This window comes from Delphinus delphis, chromosome 13 (assembly GCF_949987515.2).
Source record: "Delphinus delphis chromosome 13, mDelDel1.2, whole genome shotgun sequence".
NCBI lineage: Eukaryota > Metazoa > Chordata > Mammalia > Artiodactyla > Delphinidae > Delphinus > Delphinus delphis.
Genome location: NC_082695.1, coordinates 28925171 through 28940670, shown reverse-complemented (window position 1 = coordinate 28940670; position 15500 = coordinate 28925171). Strand labels below are relative to the sequence as shown.

Here is a 15500-nt window from a genome sequence, read left to right as displayed (position 1 = left end):
ATGACACAGGGTCTCTGAAGCTCCTGTGGACGGGGACTTGGCCCCGGGACACGGTCATTTATCTGCTCACGTCTACACCTGGCCTCCCTCTGGTCTGGAGCACAGCCCCCTGGATGTCCTCAGGGGCCCTTCTTCCCGTCACACACCTCACGCACTAATTACCTTTTTCTTCATTTTCCTGACTTCCGATTTTGACCTCAGACAGAAGAGCTTCCTTTTCTCGGAGAGCTTTTTGCTCTGTGAGGTGCTGTCTCAGCAACAGCCAAAACGTAATGGTGAAAAGGATCTGAAAGGAGAGAATTAGGGACACGAGCATCAAGTCTTTGAAGCATAAGCCTATTTCAACAACTACTACGCCTTCTCTGCATTTCAGTGGGAGCAATTACATGAACCTTTCCACTTGAGATAGAGTCAGGCACCCACTTGATTTCAGCTGAAAGTCACTGGTTTTTAAATCTCCTTTCCCGAGGACGCTGGCATGCCGTCCAGTGCCAGGGTGCATTCATGCCTGGGATGCCCCGGGAAGATGCACAGGACAATCTGGGCTGGAAACCAACTTGGACCAGTGGTCCCCTTCAAGGTGCTAGTCCTTGACTTCCTGTCCTTCCCTGACATCAGCACAAGTATCAGAAGATGATGTATTTCTCCATGATCCCTGTTGCTTCTGCAGTGGTCCGTATTTTGAAGAATTCCACAGACGGGAAAGAAGAACATTTCTTGCCAGCAAATAGAACCCCTTAATATTCCCATTCTTCTCCCAAAGCTGAAGGGGGAATTGTTCTAAGTGCCCACACGTTTATATTAACATTTTCCTGAGGGCTAGGAAAAACATTATGATTTCAAGCAGCAGCAAATATTTGGAACGTATTTTTGTACTTTTTTGCTTGGATGTGTTTGTTTTGATTACCGTGGTTTTGTCTGAATGCTTTGTTTTCTTGCTTTGCTGTTCACTTACCTTTGAGGCAAGTTCCCCTGGCTCTTTCTTTTCTAAAAATCCCGGGACCTTTTTAATTTCAGGGAGTTCAAAACTCCATATGTACTGTAATATGAGCAGGAGATTTCCGTAGACAACCATGAATGGAGAGCTGATCATGGCATATTTCCTTCTGTTGCGAATCATCCAAAGAGTGCAGGACCAGATCAGCAGCACGAACGTCAGCCAGCTGTGGTATGTGATGCTCCATGCCTCCAGGAAGGAAGGAGGAGAAAACGGTGACGGTCAATACAACATACAGGCCCCACCCCGCTAAGTTAGACGTTATCTAGCAGGTAAAGGTCAGTAACATTCACACTATGGAGGGAGGGTGTTGTGGTGAAATCATGGAGGGACATCCCAGCTGCGGCAGGGGACACAGCGAGGAGAAAGGCTGCCTCTGTGAGCTAGCACTTGTCCTCGACTTCCTGGAAGGAAGAGGGTCGGGCAGGGGGCTTCACCCCACGTCCTTTGCCCTCCAGCCCCAAATGTCTTCCTTTCCACCCTGCTTTGCAGAATGAGAAGCAACCTGCTTTCTCCTTTATTCTTCCGAATCAGCTTGGGGTTGGCTATTTTTTCAGGGTGCTGGGTGAGTGTGGCCAAGCTGGGCTCAGAAACAGAAGCTGCAGGGACCACAGGGTCAGCACACAAGCTGGCTTCAGGGGTCACCCTTAGCAGACCCGCCGGGAAGACAGACATGATAGGAACCAGGGAATCTCCAGGAGGAGGTAGAGTGTTAGGTGTCCGCACACCGCAAACAGTAAAGCCAGGTGAATGGAGAGGCCGGCCTCCCCTTCTGCCCTGCAAGAGGCAAGACATCTTTCACTCACACCAAACTCCCACAGGTCCAGAAGATATCTCAAAGGGCAGCTGCTGGAACATTCTAGAAAATCAGGCTCATGAGAACCATTAACTTCAGTAAATCTATCCTCTCATACCATAAACTCGGATACCACATTTCTGTGAACAGGTCTTTAAAAATATTTTCTAGCTGTTATTTGGAGCTAATTGAAATCAGTCATATTCTTGAGTATCACGAATTACCAAGAGTTATTCGTAAAGTCTGAAATGTTTTACAAGTCTGTTTTGCTTCTGGAAAGCAGATAAGTATTGAGATAAATAAGATAAATGAATAAAGTCAGCACAGAACAAACAAATACTTCCTTGCAGCAATGTGCAAATCTGTCCGAAAGCAGAGCTAGCTTTTTAAATGTAGAGTTATTTAAAACTGTTGGTTAAAACATATGGTAATTATAAACTGGAAATTAAAATTGCTTTTAGTAAAATTAAGTGAGTGACTGACAACTATTACCAAGTCTGAATTATTTTCATGAAGATAGTATTCCTTGGAAATAGTGTTATCAAAGGTCGGTAATATTTAATGCCTTTATCCCAGGATGAAATTCAGATCTGACCTGGCCATTTTTTTGTGGAGGACCCAAGAAAGTAATCTTCGCAGATATTATAATTCCAGCGTATTTTTCCCCCTGTACATTATCCTTGTTTGGGTGAAAGAGGGAGAAAAAGAAATTGTGAAGATTTCGCTCTTTGTGTTTTTGAACAAAGACATCTATAGTTCTAACAGACCGTGCTCCTTTCTGTCTGTGATTAAAAGTCTGCTGCCACGGGGGAACTTCCACGGAAGACAGGCACTTTTAAAGCATTAATATTGGGGCTCCATGAAAACAACTGAAATGGCACCAGACGAGAGCACGTCTTTAACAAGAGATCTGCTCTCCTGCATTGTTTTTACAATAGATTTCTTTTCTACTGAGGAGCTGAATGTGTATTTCAAGTTTTTCTTTTTTTTTTAAGCTCTATTTCTTTACATAAAGAAACCAACTTCTCTGGCTTCTTTTTAGAGACAGAAAAAGAAACGTATACTCTTTTGAGTTCAGAATCTGAATTATTTGATGTTTTCAAATAGAGTTTTGGCTGTAGTGTAAATTAGGGATTGACCTTTAAAGTGTCAAAAAGTACCCAGAGAGCCCAGAATTCATATTATTTAGAGAACAGAGTTTGCAGTCCCCAAAAGAGCCATCTTTAATTTTGAGGAGCTTTCTGTTCCCCATGCTCTCAGCCATGGCCATGGTCCTTGCAGAAGCTGAAGCTGACGTGCAAACAGGTTTTCTCAGGAGACCTCTGGACTGAGAGCCTAGGGAAACTGTCTTTAGGTGATTTTTTTCCCTAGAATTATAGAATATTTTCTTTTTTTATCATTTACGGTGTCCATGGGATCTCACTACTGGCCACAAAATTTGAAGACTTTTGTGTGAAATAAGTTTCTCAAAATAAATTAGCTTTCCCAGTAAAATTCGTTTTTAGGAAGAGCAGAAATTGGCCTTCTTTTCTATCCTGTCTCTGGTCCCAAGGACGATTTCTGAAGCTCTGATGCTGGAGATGAGCATGTTCCTAGCGGTGAGCAGAAACGCAGGTAAACTGAGAGCTCACAACCAGAAGAAGCCCTCGGGGACTCAGCGCTTGACGCTTAGATTGGTAAACATTTGCTGCAGCTCAAATGGAATAAAGTCTCAAACCTAAGACAAGCTGTGACTATAACCCTCATTATCTGAAAGAAATAAAAGTGGCCTTTGTTAATCGTGAACACCTTCAATGCCACCTAGAAAAACTACCCATATGTCCTTTAAGATCGGCAAAATAGGGGACAGTCTGACTTAGGCTAATTTGAGAGAAAGGTATTAATATTTAGGAGGGGGCTAGCTAGCACAGAGGACATGGCTTTGAAATCTAGAATATAAAGGGCCCATGAGAAATTACCATAAGCGACCATTCTCTGCCAAGACATTGGGAAGATGAAGACATCAGTGCTGGCGGGAGGAGGTGGTGGGGCTTGGAGCCGGCGGGGTGCAAGCACCGTCCATCCCTCCAGCACTAATTCTGTGCCCAAGGACAGGACACAGAGCAAGATATAGGGGCAGAATCCAAGCAGAAGTTAAGGGTTCTCGTAGGCACGCACCATCATAGCGATAAGGGCACAGATGTAACTCTGCTTCATGATGAACTGGAACACAGAGACCATGGCATGGACTTTGACACTCCTTTCCTCCTCATAGGCCTTCTCCTCCTCAAATTCTTCATTCTCATCTTCTCCCTCCTTCTTTTCTAGAGGGACAGATTATTTTATATAAAAATCTATGCAAATATGTGAATTTCACATAAACGTCCCAAGCAGTACAGAGCATGTATTTGTCATCTACAGTAACAGGGCAGCTTTCTTTCAACACAATAAACTGAGAGAAAAGGGAGAAAGGCCTCATCCAAGTTTTGGGGCTCTTGGTTTTTTTATGAGACGAAAAGAGCTCTTTCTGAAGACATCATCCACTAACCAGCAGAACTATTGGCCGTGATTATGCCATCAAATTACAGAAAGAGTAAAACACACATATGCACATAGTCTTAACACTAGAAACAAGTTGACTTGTTTAAAATAATTTTTTACCTTTTATTTTTCAAAGTTTACCCCAATTAGGCCACTTATTTTGTACCCAAGGACAGAACACACAGAGCAAGATGGAGGGGCAAAAGCTAGGCAGAAGTTAAGGAAATGAGCTTCATCAGACTGACCATGGAAGGAAGCAACCTCTGCTAGAAAAAAAAGGAAAAAGAACCAAATCCAATGAAGGATAAACCAAAGACAGATTCAGAGCTCCTGCGGGAGGATAAACCAAAGACAGATTCAGAGCTCCTGCGGGAGGATAAACCAAAGACAGATCCCGGCTCCTTACCCGGGGAGTCGGCGGCGGGCTCCCAGCGGTACTGTGGGGTGGAGTACAGGTCGGCCTTGGCGGGGCCATTCTCCAGGGGAAGGCTGGGGTGGATGGTGTGGTAATCCACAGGGTTGCCATTCACAGTCACCAACAGGCCCTGCCGGGGAGGCGGGGCAAAAGCAGCTGTGACGGCAGCTCTGGTTCCCAGTGCGGACCTGCCTCCTTCCCTCCTGGTAGGTGGGCACACGGGATGGTGCAGAGCCGATGGGGGGCCGAGCACTGTCGGCAGTGATGCCCACTAGCAAGACAGTCTTGCTCACCCCCTCCAAACCTACACCCCACAGAGCCATCACAGGACAAGGTAAACCTGACCTTGCCCACCTCTGCTGCACCCCAGGCCGTGCCCCCCTCTCCGTCCTCGCTATGAAGTGTGAAGCCTGGAAAGGCTGCTGAGGCTTCAGGACCTGCTCTTGTCTCCTCTCCAGCCTCAGCTCACGGCCCCTCCCCCCAGCCATCCTCCAGCTACAGGAACTCCAGACTCGCCCGGGTCCCGGCCTGCAGCCCGAGCACTGCCCGGGCCCCCCTGCCTGCCCCACACCCTGCGCGGCTCCCAGGACTTAGCAAATTCTCAGGTTAGACAGCAACCCCACAGGTCTCTACCTGATGCTGCAGCTTGCAATTCCCATGTTGCAGCACGCTGTACACTAAATACAATTTCCTGCTTTTTTTCTCTCTTTAGCTTTACAATTTTTCATTTATGCATATACATATAAACATATACACGCACACATACATATGTGTGTCCATGGACATGCAAGACTTCTTATTCAAATCATGGAACAGGCAAACCCTCCACCGTGGCTTTTTAAAAGTTTAAAAACATTTTATATGTTTATACGCGAGCTCATGTTTTATGAGTCAGTGTTTTAACAGCAATAAACCAGATACAATTTCTGCAAAAAAATTATTTAAAAATGTATGGAAATTTTATAGACCATTAAAATACACTCAGAGGGGCTAATTCCATTTATGTCCCTTTTACATCACTGACACGCGCAAAATTGAGGATTCTAAGGATATACTAACATCAGATGGTTTGTAGTCATCTTGAGTCATGGATAAAAGCTGCAAAAAGCAATGCAGGACAGCACGTTAATATGTGAGCAGAAAGCATCATGATGTTTATACACAGCGATAAAGTTGTACTACACACATACCCATCCCTTCAGCTAGCTGCATGCTAGTGTGTTAAACCTGCCAGGCAAAATACAAAGGCATGAATAACGCAGCTGGAGGGTGCTGTTTTTATAACCCTTTCCAGTTTCCGATGTTAACTTTTAATCACGACAGTCAGTAAGCACTCATTCATTAACCACATGACTACAAAAGAGCTGATTACGTTTTTTCAAGTGTTTTGTTCTAATAGAATTAGCTGCTTGGTTTTATATTCCTAGGACCCTTTGAGACGTCTGCAGAATTCTGAAAGTATTGACTTTTCAAGAAATTGAAGTTTCATAATAAAGAAAATTTGATGTGCAGTGCAGGCTGGGATTAAGATTTGTGTATTGTCTGCAACAAAAGAATTATGACACGATTATGCCTTTTAGCTCTATTAATGCTAGGGGTTTGGGGCTCCCCCCAGTAACAAGTAACTGCTGAGCTAAAGGTGCTCCCACTTTTTTGGGTCAGAACTCATTCACTTTCTTAAAAATCACTGAAGGTCCCAAAGAGTTTTTATTTATGCAGGTCCTATCCATCAGTACCTATTGTGCTAGAAATTAAAATGGAGGCATTAAAACTATTCACTTGTTAATTCATTAAAAATTGGAAAAAAACTTGTTCACATAAATAATTTTATTCAAATAGCTATAGTTTTAAAAAATAATGAAAAGAGTGTTGTTGTTTTACACTTTTGAGTATCTTTAATGTCTGGGTTCTCATGTCTGTTTGCACATTCAATCTGCTGTGAGGTACTGTTTTGGTTGAAGTAGTTAAAGGAACTCTGGCTTCACCCAGCGATGCAGCTGGAAAAGAAAGAAGTATCTCAGGAGTCCATCCAGACTGTGGATCCTCTCCTTGGACCCTCTCCCAAACTCAAGATGGGGAAGTAACCGAAGGTGAGCTGTGTGTGGAATCAGTAAAGCCCCTGGAGGATCCTGCACCCGGACCGGGTCCTTTACCTACACACACGTTGTGACCGCACGTGCTGGTGATGTGCTTTAGGGATTAGACAGCCCCGCTGAATACTGACACGCTGTACTGCACAAAATCCGAGTCTTCCAATATTCTAATTTTCACTAAAAGTTCTCATTTTATCACTGGCAACAAATGCTGTCAGTTGTTTGCCTTGAAGCGATGGACCACTCCATTCACTTTCCAGTAACTGCTGAATGTCCATACCTGAGCCACCCCAACTGTCTGTCAGCTGTTCTTGCACGTCGACCTGGGCGGCTCACCTGCCAAGTGCTTCTCCTCCTCGAGGGGTCAGCACTTCAGGGGGACCTCCCCTCGTGTCACTCAGAATATTAAAAAGGTATGTGCCTCAAGGTTGACATTTAAGAAAAGCAATGACTGTTCCTGGTTCATCAAGAATATTCTTAAGTGGAACTGGCCTTTCTGCTTATTTTCCAAGGACACGACCACGGCTGCGGGGGTTCGTGCTGCTGCCTTGGTTGGTGCTTTTGTACCATCAGAGCAATTGTCAACATAGTCCAAAGGCGAATGTCTTAAGTATTATTACAAAAATAGTTTCGAGCCTGTGGATCCTGGCAAGGGTCCCAGGAATCCCCAGGGATGGCCCACAGACCTCATTTTGGAAACTGCTGTGCTGTCTCTCTGGCTTAGTGACATGGCAGGACAGTCTGACACGTGTGATGGGAGGAAAGGGCCCCCGGAAACCCCAGAGGTCTCCGGGCACCACGTCTGTTCCACGTGGCTGCCAGCTCCCTGAGAAGTTCATTCATTGTTTCCCTGTCTCTCAGTCCATGACAGTCAGGCATCAACTAGGACCACGTGTCTTAGAGAAACTCTTCCACCAAGTCAATCAGAGAATCTGCTCCTCGATTCCCAAACGTGCTGGGAAGCAAAGTGCTGACCCCGTCTGAGAATTGTATCTGTCTTCACCACATTGCAGATGGGCCATTTTAACAAGTCAGTGGCTGGGTTGTGTTGAAAATAGTGAACAAATGGTGAAAAGATGAAGAATCACACAGCTGTGCTCCCATCCCTGGCATCCACACTGCGGCCCCGACACAGCGAGAGACTGGGGCTCTGCACGTCCACACAGACTGGCCGGTGTCCCGAAGGCCGTGTGAGCAGTCATCGTCACTGCAGCAGCCACCCCCACACAGGGAATTACTCTCTGCAGTGCATCCCACCACCCAAGCTGTTACCGCCCAGGGCCAAGGGGTCTCTTTGTTGTTTTTTGTTTGTTTTAAATACAACATTTTTTTAAAAATTAAGAACACTCTCCTTCTAGGGTTAAGAGACTTCAGGGAGAAGCACTGAACTATAAAAGTCTGGGTCTGATGGAGCCTGGGGTTTCCTTTTGAAGCACTGGGTTCCCTTCTCTGAACAGATGTTGGGCACTAAGACTTCCTCATCAAACTGCTCCTGTAAACTAAGCAATCTGGGTTTGCAGGTGGACTCATGTGACCTGAATTCAGCAATATAATAAAAAGCAGCAAAATAAACGAGAAACCCCTTTCCTTGCGGCTTACTTTTCTCTCATCCGTGGGGTAGTGGGTCGCGTACCACAGGCTCCGCCTCCTCTCGGCTGTGACGGGGACGGGGCTGCAGGCCAGGGCTCTGTCCTCTTCCTTGGTCCTCTCTTCCTGCACCTGAGACACAGAATAACCCACAGGACAGCCCTGCTCCCCGGAGCAGCCCCTCAGCGGCCTGGGAGACCAGACACACCTGCCCATCTCTACCTCCATGTGATGATTTTGTAAAGTAACGCATACACTACATGGGCTTTTATCCAGACACTTTCAAAGATGGCCGAAATGCCACCCTGTAAACGCGAAGCACAGCAGTGTCGCTTGTTCCTGTTCCCTGCTAAGCCCCATGAAATACAGGAACAGGCGCTCACGTTACGTCACCGAGCCTCCTGTGTGTATTCTAACCTGCAGGAGGAAGGGGCTGGGCTGGGTTCACAAAAGTCACACCTGACTGTGGAACTCAGCCACGGGAATCTTTAATGAAGAAGACATTTACTAAAAGCAGAGTCATCTAGAGCTTACACTCGATATTAAGCAAAAAGAGAGTTGATGCATAACACAGCTACCTTGCCTAATGGGACCTTGGCCTGAATCAGACAGTTGGTCCAGGAGAGTTGATAGAGAGAAAAAAAGGATCAGAACGCAGTTGGTGGTTGAGGATGGTTCCCAACAAAGATGCCCCATAAAAGGCACTAACACATGTTGATATGGGGGCAGAGGGAGGGCACGTAGTGCCACTGCCCGATTCCCGGGGCCCAGCGCACACAGAGCACCCACGGGGAGCACCAGATGCCCCGGGGAGCCCGTGTGTTACATTCACCTCCAGACACCTGCTTCTCTCTCTCTTTCTCAAACATATACCGTAGACTTTTACCACAGAACTCATGTTTTCCATGAAATGTGCCAGGCCACCTGGAGCCATGATAGAACCAGGCACCTGCCCTCCATCAGCACCTCATTGAGAAAGTCCCGTGTCCCAGCCCCACTTAAAATACAGACCCCTGAGGGTCGATGCTGTTGTGGATTAGGCCCTGTTCTCCACACACCCCCGCAGACGCTGTGGTTTGTGACCTGCTGTGAACTGTGTGGCCTGGAATGTGGACTGTCCACCCCAGAGGGCCCGTGGCTAAGGAGGCCAAGTGTCTGTAACAGCCCAGCAGCACCTGTGCACAAGCTCCTGCCTGACACACGACGGAGAAAGCCAAGGGCACCTGGAACTCTTGTGAACCCGAAGGCCTTAAAGTCATTTCCATCGTTGGTTGAGACATTGTTCAGAGATAGTTTCCGTGAGATAGTTTAATCTCTTTTGCACAGTTTTATGTGTGCACACACACACCCACATCTGTGTGTTTGTGGCGGAAGCGAACACAGCACCACTTTAAGGGGTTCTGCTGGCACACTCATATCTTAGAAGAGACTTGGAGGAAAAGGTAACAGAAGGTAACTGGGCTTCTCCAGGAGCCCTTAGAGCGTTCTGTCACCACGTCACTGCCATCACTGGCTCCAAGGGAGAGGTGAGTCATGAGGCCCCTGCAAACAAGCACGCCTGTGTGGTCCTCCCACAGGAGGGAGGTGGGCAGACCCCCTTCCTGCAGGAGGCACTCCCGCTGGGATGGATGGAACACACCTCTCAGGGTTTCACTGTGCCGACTTGGGCCTGCTCACATCTTTGGGGGCTGCTTTTCCTCTTGTACAATGTAGAGTCCCCCAGAGCGGGGCCTCACGCCTGGGGCCCCCTCACACCGACGCTCTACCCCCAGCCCCAGGCCAGTGTCTGAGACGCTAGCTCTTGATAAACACTGGTTGCCTAGCCAGCTGACTGCGTGGATGGAGCCTGGATGAGCAGACAAAGAGGGGAGGCGGGCGGGGCACCAGGGCCCCCGAGCTGGAGGGACTGCATCACAGGCGCCAGGCTGGTGTCTAATGTGAGCTCTGCTCCCCAGCACGTGGCCATGAGGTGAGATGCGGCAGCCCCGTCTACACCACCTGCCTCCCTGTGTGCGGATCAGCTGCCTTACAGCTGAGCTTCTCAGGGTCATTTAGGGGAAGCAAAAGCAGACTGGAGTTTCCTGTCACAGAAAGGGGAAAGAGAGAGGCCACACGCCACCCTGGTCCTGTTCCCAAAGTGCCACATGCTACTAATCCCATAGGGAACAGCCCAGTCCTCAGCCCTGCCCCGTGGTGGGGCCCCCGGGGCTTATGGTACCGCCGAGAGCGGGGGCATCCCCACGGCACCATCGGAGGTTGGAGGTCTGAGAAGATTTAGGAAACTCCAGTCGCCGTGGTAACAGGGTGTGTCGTCATACAGACCCTAGCTTTGTCGGCAAATGTAGGCTTGAATCCAATATTTACTGTTTGGTAAATGTGTGATTTACCTCTCGAACCTCGTTTTCCTCATCTCTAAGATGGGTACAATACCTATTCTTGAGAGTTATGCAGGGGATTGAATGAGATAATGTATGTAAACAACCTAGCACGTGGCCTGGCATTTAGTAAGTGCTCAATTAAAATGACGCTTCCACTCCCCTCACCACGGACCATCTGAGTAGCCAGGGGTGATGCTAACATAGGGAAGCTGGTCTTCGTCCTGATAGTATCTGTATTCAGTTAGAACTCTTGGCAGAAGCAAAATACTATAATAAGAACACTATAGTTATTTTGGCATATAGTACTAATTAGCCAGCAGTTGATAGGAATGAACACTTTCCCCTGGAGTTTCCAGGCTACTTTGCAGACAAGACCATGAAAACCTTTGATCCTTACAAGGGGCTCCTGTAGCCAGATTCGGATTAGAGTGGCCAGCGTGTAGTACATCACCAGCAGGACGATGGGGTTGGCATGGTGGTACCATGACAGGTCTGGGTTTGCTATGATCTTCCACGTGCTGGAACAGTCTGTTTGGATGACTGATTTGATACCAAACAACCTGTTTCAAAACAAAGAAAAATATTAAACATGCAACAAAGATCTGGGTCCAGTCAACAGAACACAAACAGCTGGTTTTAACACGTTCATGAGCTAGTCCTAGGTGGATCCATCCCACTCTAAATACTTCATGACTCTTCTGTATACATAACTACATCTTTAAATAGTATCTGTGTGTATATATATAAAATATACACATAATATATGCATCCTAAAATCATACACTTGTGTGTTAGTGTGTCTATAAAATTCATGCCAGCATTACCCAGATGGTTTTTACCCTGGTTCAAAAATCTAGCTAATACTAAATCCTTGCACACCTATTAGAAATGTATGTTTGAATTGTCACTCAGCCCTATTAAAACCCTGCACTATTGAAGTGTCAGGTATGTAGTAACATGTTACTAAGTCCAGCTAAATGAGCACATACTTTGTTTTAGGTGGGATCTAGCACTAGCTATTCAGTTAGTGTTGATATTATTGGGCAAGTATTAAAATTGGACACGGTTCTATGATTCAGCCATAAAAGCCAGATATTGTATACTAGAGTTTCTGTAAGACATATTTCTGTCGAATTTTATTTATGGGCAATTTGATTTTTTCACAGCCTTAAAATTATATCGTTAGGGCTTCCCTGGTGGTGCAGTGGTTGAGAGTCCGCCTGCCAATGCAGGGGACACGGGTTCGTGCCCGGTCCGGGAAGATCCCACATGCCGCGGAGCGGCTGGGCCCGTGAGCCATGGCCGCTGAGCCTGCGCATCTGGAGCCTGTGCTCCGGGACGGGAGAGGCCACAACAGTGAGAGGCCTGCGTACCGCAAAAAAAAAAAAAAAAAAAAAAAAAAAAAAATATATATATATATATATATATCGTTAATTGTTAAATTCTGAAATAGGTTTTTTAAATGTTGATTTCTACTATGTAATCAGATACGTTCTGATTATATAATAGGGAATTGTGTAAATATGATTCATTCAGAAATTCATTTTATGTGAATTTTTTCTTAGAAGTGACTCTACAAAGTGAAAGATATGTTTACATGTTAAGTGAGTCTTACATCTTTCTATTGTACGTAGCTTTTACAATGCAAACTTCCTTTAACTTTTACATCCCATTCTTTACTGTTACAAGGTTTTCCAGGACTATGAGTTCTCCACTTGTAAAACCTCTCAGAGCTACTGCTGTTATTATCACGAGGCCAGGGCAGTATTAGTGAACTGCTGAGCACAGATTTTACAGAAAGCTACATAGAAAGTAACTTTCTTTGATTTTATCAGAAAAGAGTTAGACTAGAACTTGCTCTTATCATAGAGCTTTTCTCCCAGGTCCAGGCAGATTTTTTTCTGTAGTTAGCATTACAGAGAAAAATGTCCTGATAACAAAAGAGTTATGCCCCACTTAGAATGATGGAACATTCCAAAAATCGTTTTGCAGTCCTCCATTAAAATGCAAATTTCTTGTATGAAGTACACAGAACTGAAAGCTTTTAGATTTAGGATTAAACAAACTGGACAGTCTTTGGATTAACCTAAGTGACAGATTTCAGCTACTAAATCCTCTCTCTTCTCACCCCACACCTGGTACATACGATAGAAATAACCTCACCATTCGTCAGTTTAAAAATACCTGTTTTCCCCATCAGAATGTTAGTGGTAATTTCCGCACTTATTTGTACACTGAATTACGTGTCTCTTAAAAAAACCCTGTATTACATCAACACCACACCTTCCCGTTGATAGTACAGCTCATTCCAACTGAGCAATCAGGCTTACGTCTTGTACCAGCAGTGTATAGACTAACAAACAAGGGTAGAAGCTATAGCATGTAAGACTGTTTTGCCCTGTAAGGAAGTTTTTCTAACAGGGCTATGCAAATATTGTCAGACCTAACATCTCTCTCTCTCTCTTTAAAGAGTCTGGATACTATAGAGAGAATTCCTATACCAGATAGGAAGTCTGTACATCCTCTCTGGCACTACGATTCTAGGATGCCAGACAATATCCAACTATTACTTCGTTTCCTTATCTTCTTATTGCAGACCTCCCGTGATCCAGGACTGCGTCTCGATATTGACAACACCCAGAGAAGTGGTATCACAGCCCTCGCCCTCCAGGACTCACTCTCACTCTAAAGGTAACGCTGTGATGTGTGAGTCTGGTGAGAGCAGGGTGTTCCAGAGACCCTTTCTGTGTGTGGGTGTCCAGGATGCGTGATGGGCGGGGTCGTCAGAAGAATGCTGGACGTCCGGACAGTCCACAAAGGGTAGATAAGTAGGTGAGAGAAAAGAAATCCTGAGAGCTGCTAGGCTGGGGTTGGGGGGAGTCAGGGAGTGGCCATGGCGACAGCAAAATCTATTTCATTATTGACGCATCATCGGATATTTATAGACTTCCTTCTATGATGATTCCCACTAACCATTAGTGTCTTCACAGTGGTCCTGGTCCAAACTGATAGAATAAAGATATCTACATTGTTAAAATGTATCCATCGTTAAAAGAACTTAAAAATGACTATCTTAAATCTCTCCATAGAGATGTCTCTTTGCCTGAGAAGTTACAGGGACACGACTATGGAGAAATGCATTCCAGTTATTGCTTATTTACAGGGAGAAAGATAAAGATCTTCTCTTCTATGCATTTGGAAGATCCCTTTAGCCCAGTTCTAGCGGTGACGGACACAGATGCATGTGGAGGGCGGCTCACCGTCTCTGGACCTTCAGTTCCTTACGGAACCTAACAGGAGAGGGGGTGGGGACGGGTGCAAGCATGTGGACGAATCTGAAGACCTCACACCTCTTCCACTTCTCAGAGGACGGCTGGAGACAGGTCCCGAGTCATGGTCCACTCCCAGCAGAGACCCACTGGAGCCGGCACGTGCTCCTGCGTGGGCGCCTGGCCTGTGCTCGGCTCTCTATCTCATGACCAGCAACCTTGTCCACAGGGCAGCTCTCCATATCTCCTCCTGGACAATGGCAATCCGAATGATGGTCTCCATTTCTCCCTCCTCCGCGTTGGGACCGTCGCCAGAGTTATCGTCAGAGCGCTCGGGTTCAGCACGTCACTTTCGTCTCCTTCTTTCCTGTCCTCCACCACCTGGAGAATAACCCCATGGCCCAGCTGAGTGTCCCCTGGCCTCCTCTCCCTGATCCCAGACACCACGACTTGAGCCTCACTGGGCCATTTGGGATTTGCCATAAAATCTCAGGCCCTTTGGTTTTGCTATTTATTGATTTGTCTGGTTCTTTGAGGTAGCTGTGACTCTTCTGAGGTCACAGATGAGGGGGGTAGGACCCCGGGAACCCTGCCGATTCCTTGGTAACGCAAATCCAGTCCAGCAGGCCAGGCATGGCTGCACAGAGTAGGCTGTCTCACAGGACAACCACACTCCATAATACAGGTGTATCAGTGGGTCCCTTCTAGGTACCCCAACCATCCAGTACTGCAGGGGTCACCAGGATACCAGCAGTCCAGGAAGGTGGGATTGGATTACAGCCAGGACTACAGTCGGGGCCCTGATGTTGATTATGACAACTAGGTACGGCCGCAGGCACCAGCTCTTCATCCTCTCTGAGTCCAGGTTTTCTTTACTGTCAATGTCAACTGAGAGTCTAAACCTGACCCCTCTGTTAATACTCCCTACGTTGTTGTTGGGCATTCTCGACAGCATCAAGGCCTGGCTCCCTTGCCACCATCTCCAGGAAGCCTCCTACGATTTTTCCTGATTGAAATCAATTTATCCTGCGCCGTGCATCCACAGCAATCATTATCTGTAGTCATAGTTTTTATTCTATAACGTTCATGTGCTTGTTTCTCTGTCCAGTTTGATTCTAATTTCTTCAAAAAAAGGACTTGGGTCCTGTCGTCTTGCCTTGATGGCCATGCCTAGTATAGAGCAGGCTTTAAAGGGGTGAGCTTATTTAATTGAATTAAAAACACTAGGATAAAGTTATACCACGAAGTGAGAGCAGATGTCTGCAGTCCTAGCAGGAACAGAGACTAAAGGGTGGCCAAGTTCTTGCTTTTGAAGAAGAAAAAGAATGGATGGGAAGACATTGTCCATAAAGAACCCCAACATCCATGATTTCAGTGTGCTCAGTCTGGGAAATAAGAACACAGAATAAGAGCAGAACAAGGCACCAGAGAACACTGTAACTTAC

At 46.3% G+C, this 15500-nt stretch overlaps 1 protein-coding gene across 3 annotated transcripts in view; it reads right to left on the bottom strand.

Annotated features, from left to right (window-relative positions):
* The window catches only part of PIEZO2 (piezo type mechanosensitive ion channel component 2), a 334394-nt gene that overhangs the window by 96124 nt on the left and 222770 nt on the right, over positions 1–15500 (bottom strand). For all 3 annotated transcript variants that reach the window (XM_060028655.1, XM_060028656.1, XM_060028657.1), the window contains exons 8-14: positions 11184–11346; positions 8421–8540; positions 5788–5826; positions 4720–4858; positions 3951–4096; positions 956–1186; positions 163–286 (exon numbers count right to left, since the gene is read on the bottom strand). In XM_060028655.1, coding sequence (XP_059884638.1) covers positions 163–286; positions 956–1186; positions 3951–4096; positions 4720–4858; positions 5788–5826; positions 8421–8540; positions 11184–11346 — 962 coding nt within the window. The remainder of the gene's footprint in view (positions 1–162; positions 287–955; positions 1187–3950; positions 4097–4719; positions 4859–5787; positions 5827–8420; positions 8541–11183; positions 11347–15500) is intronic.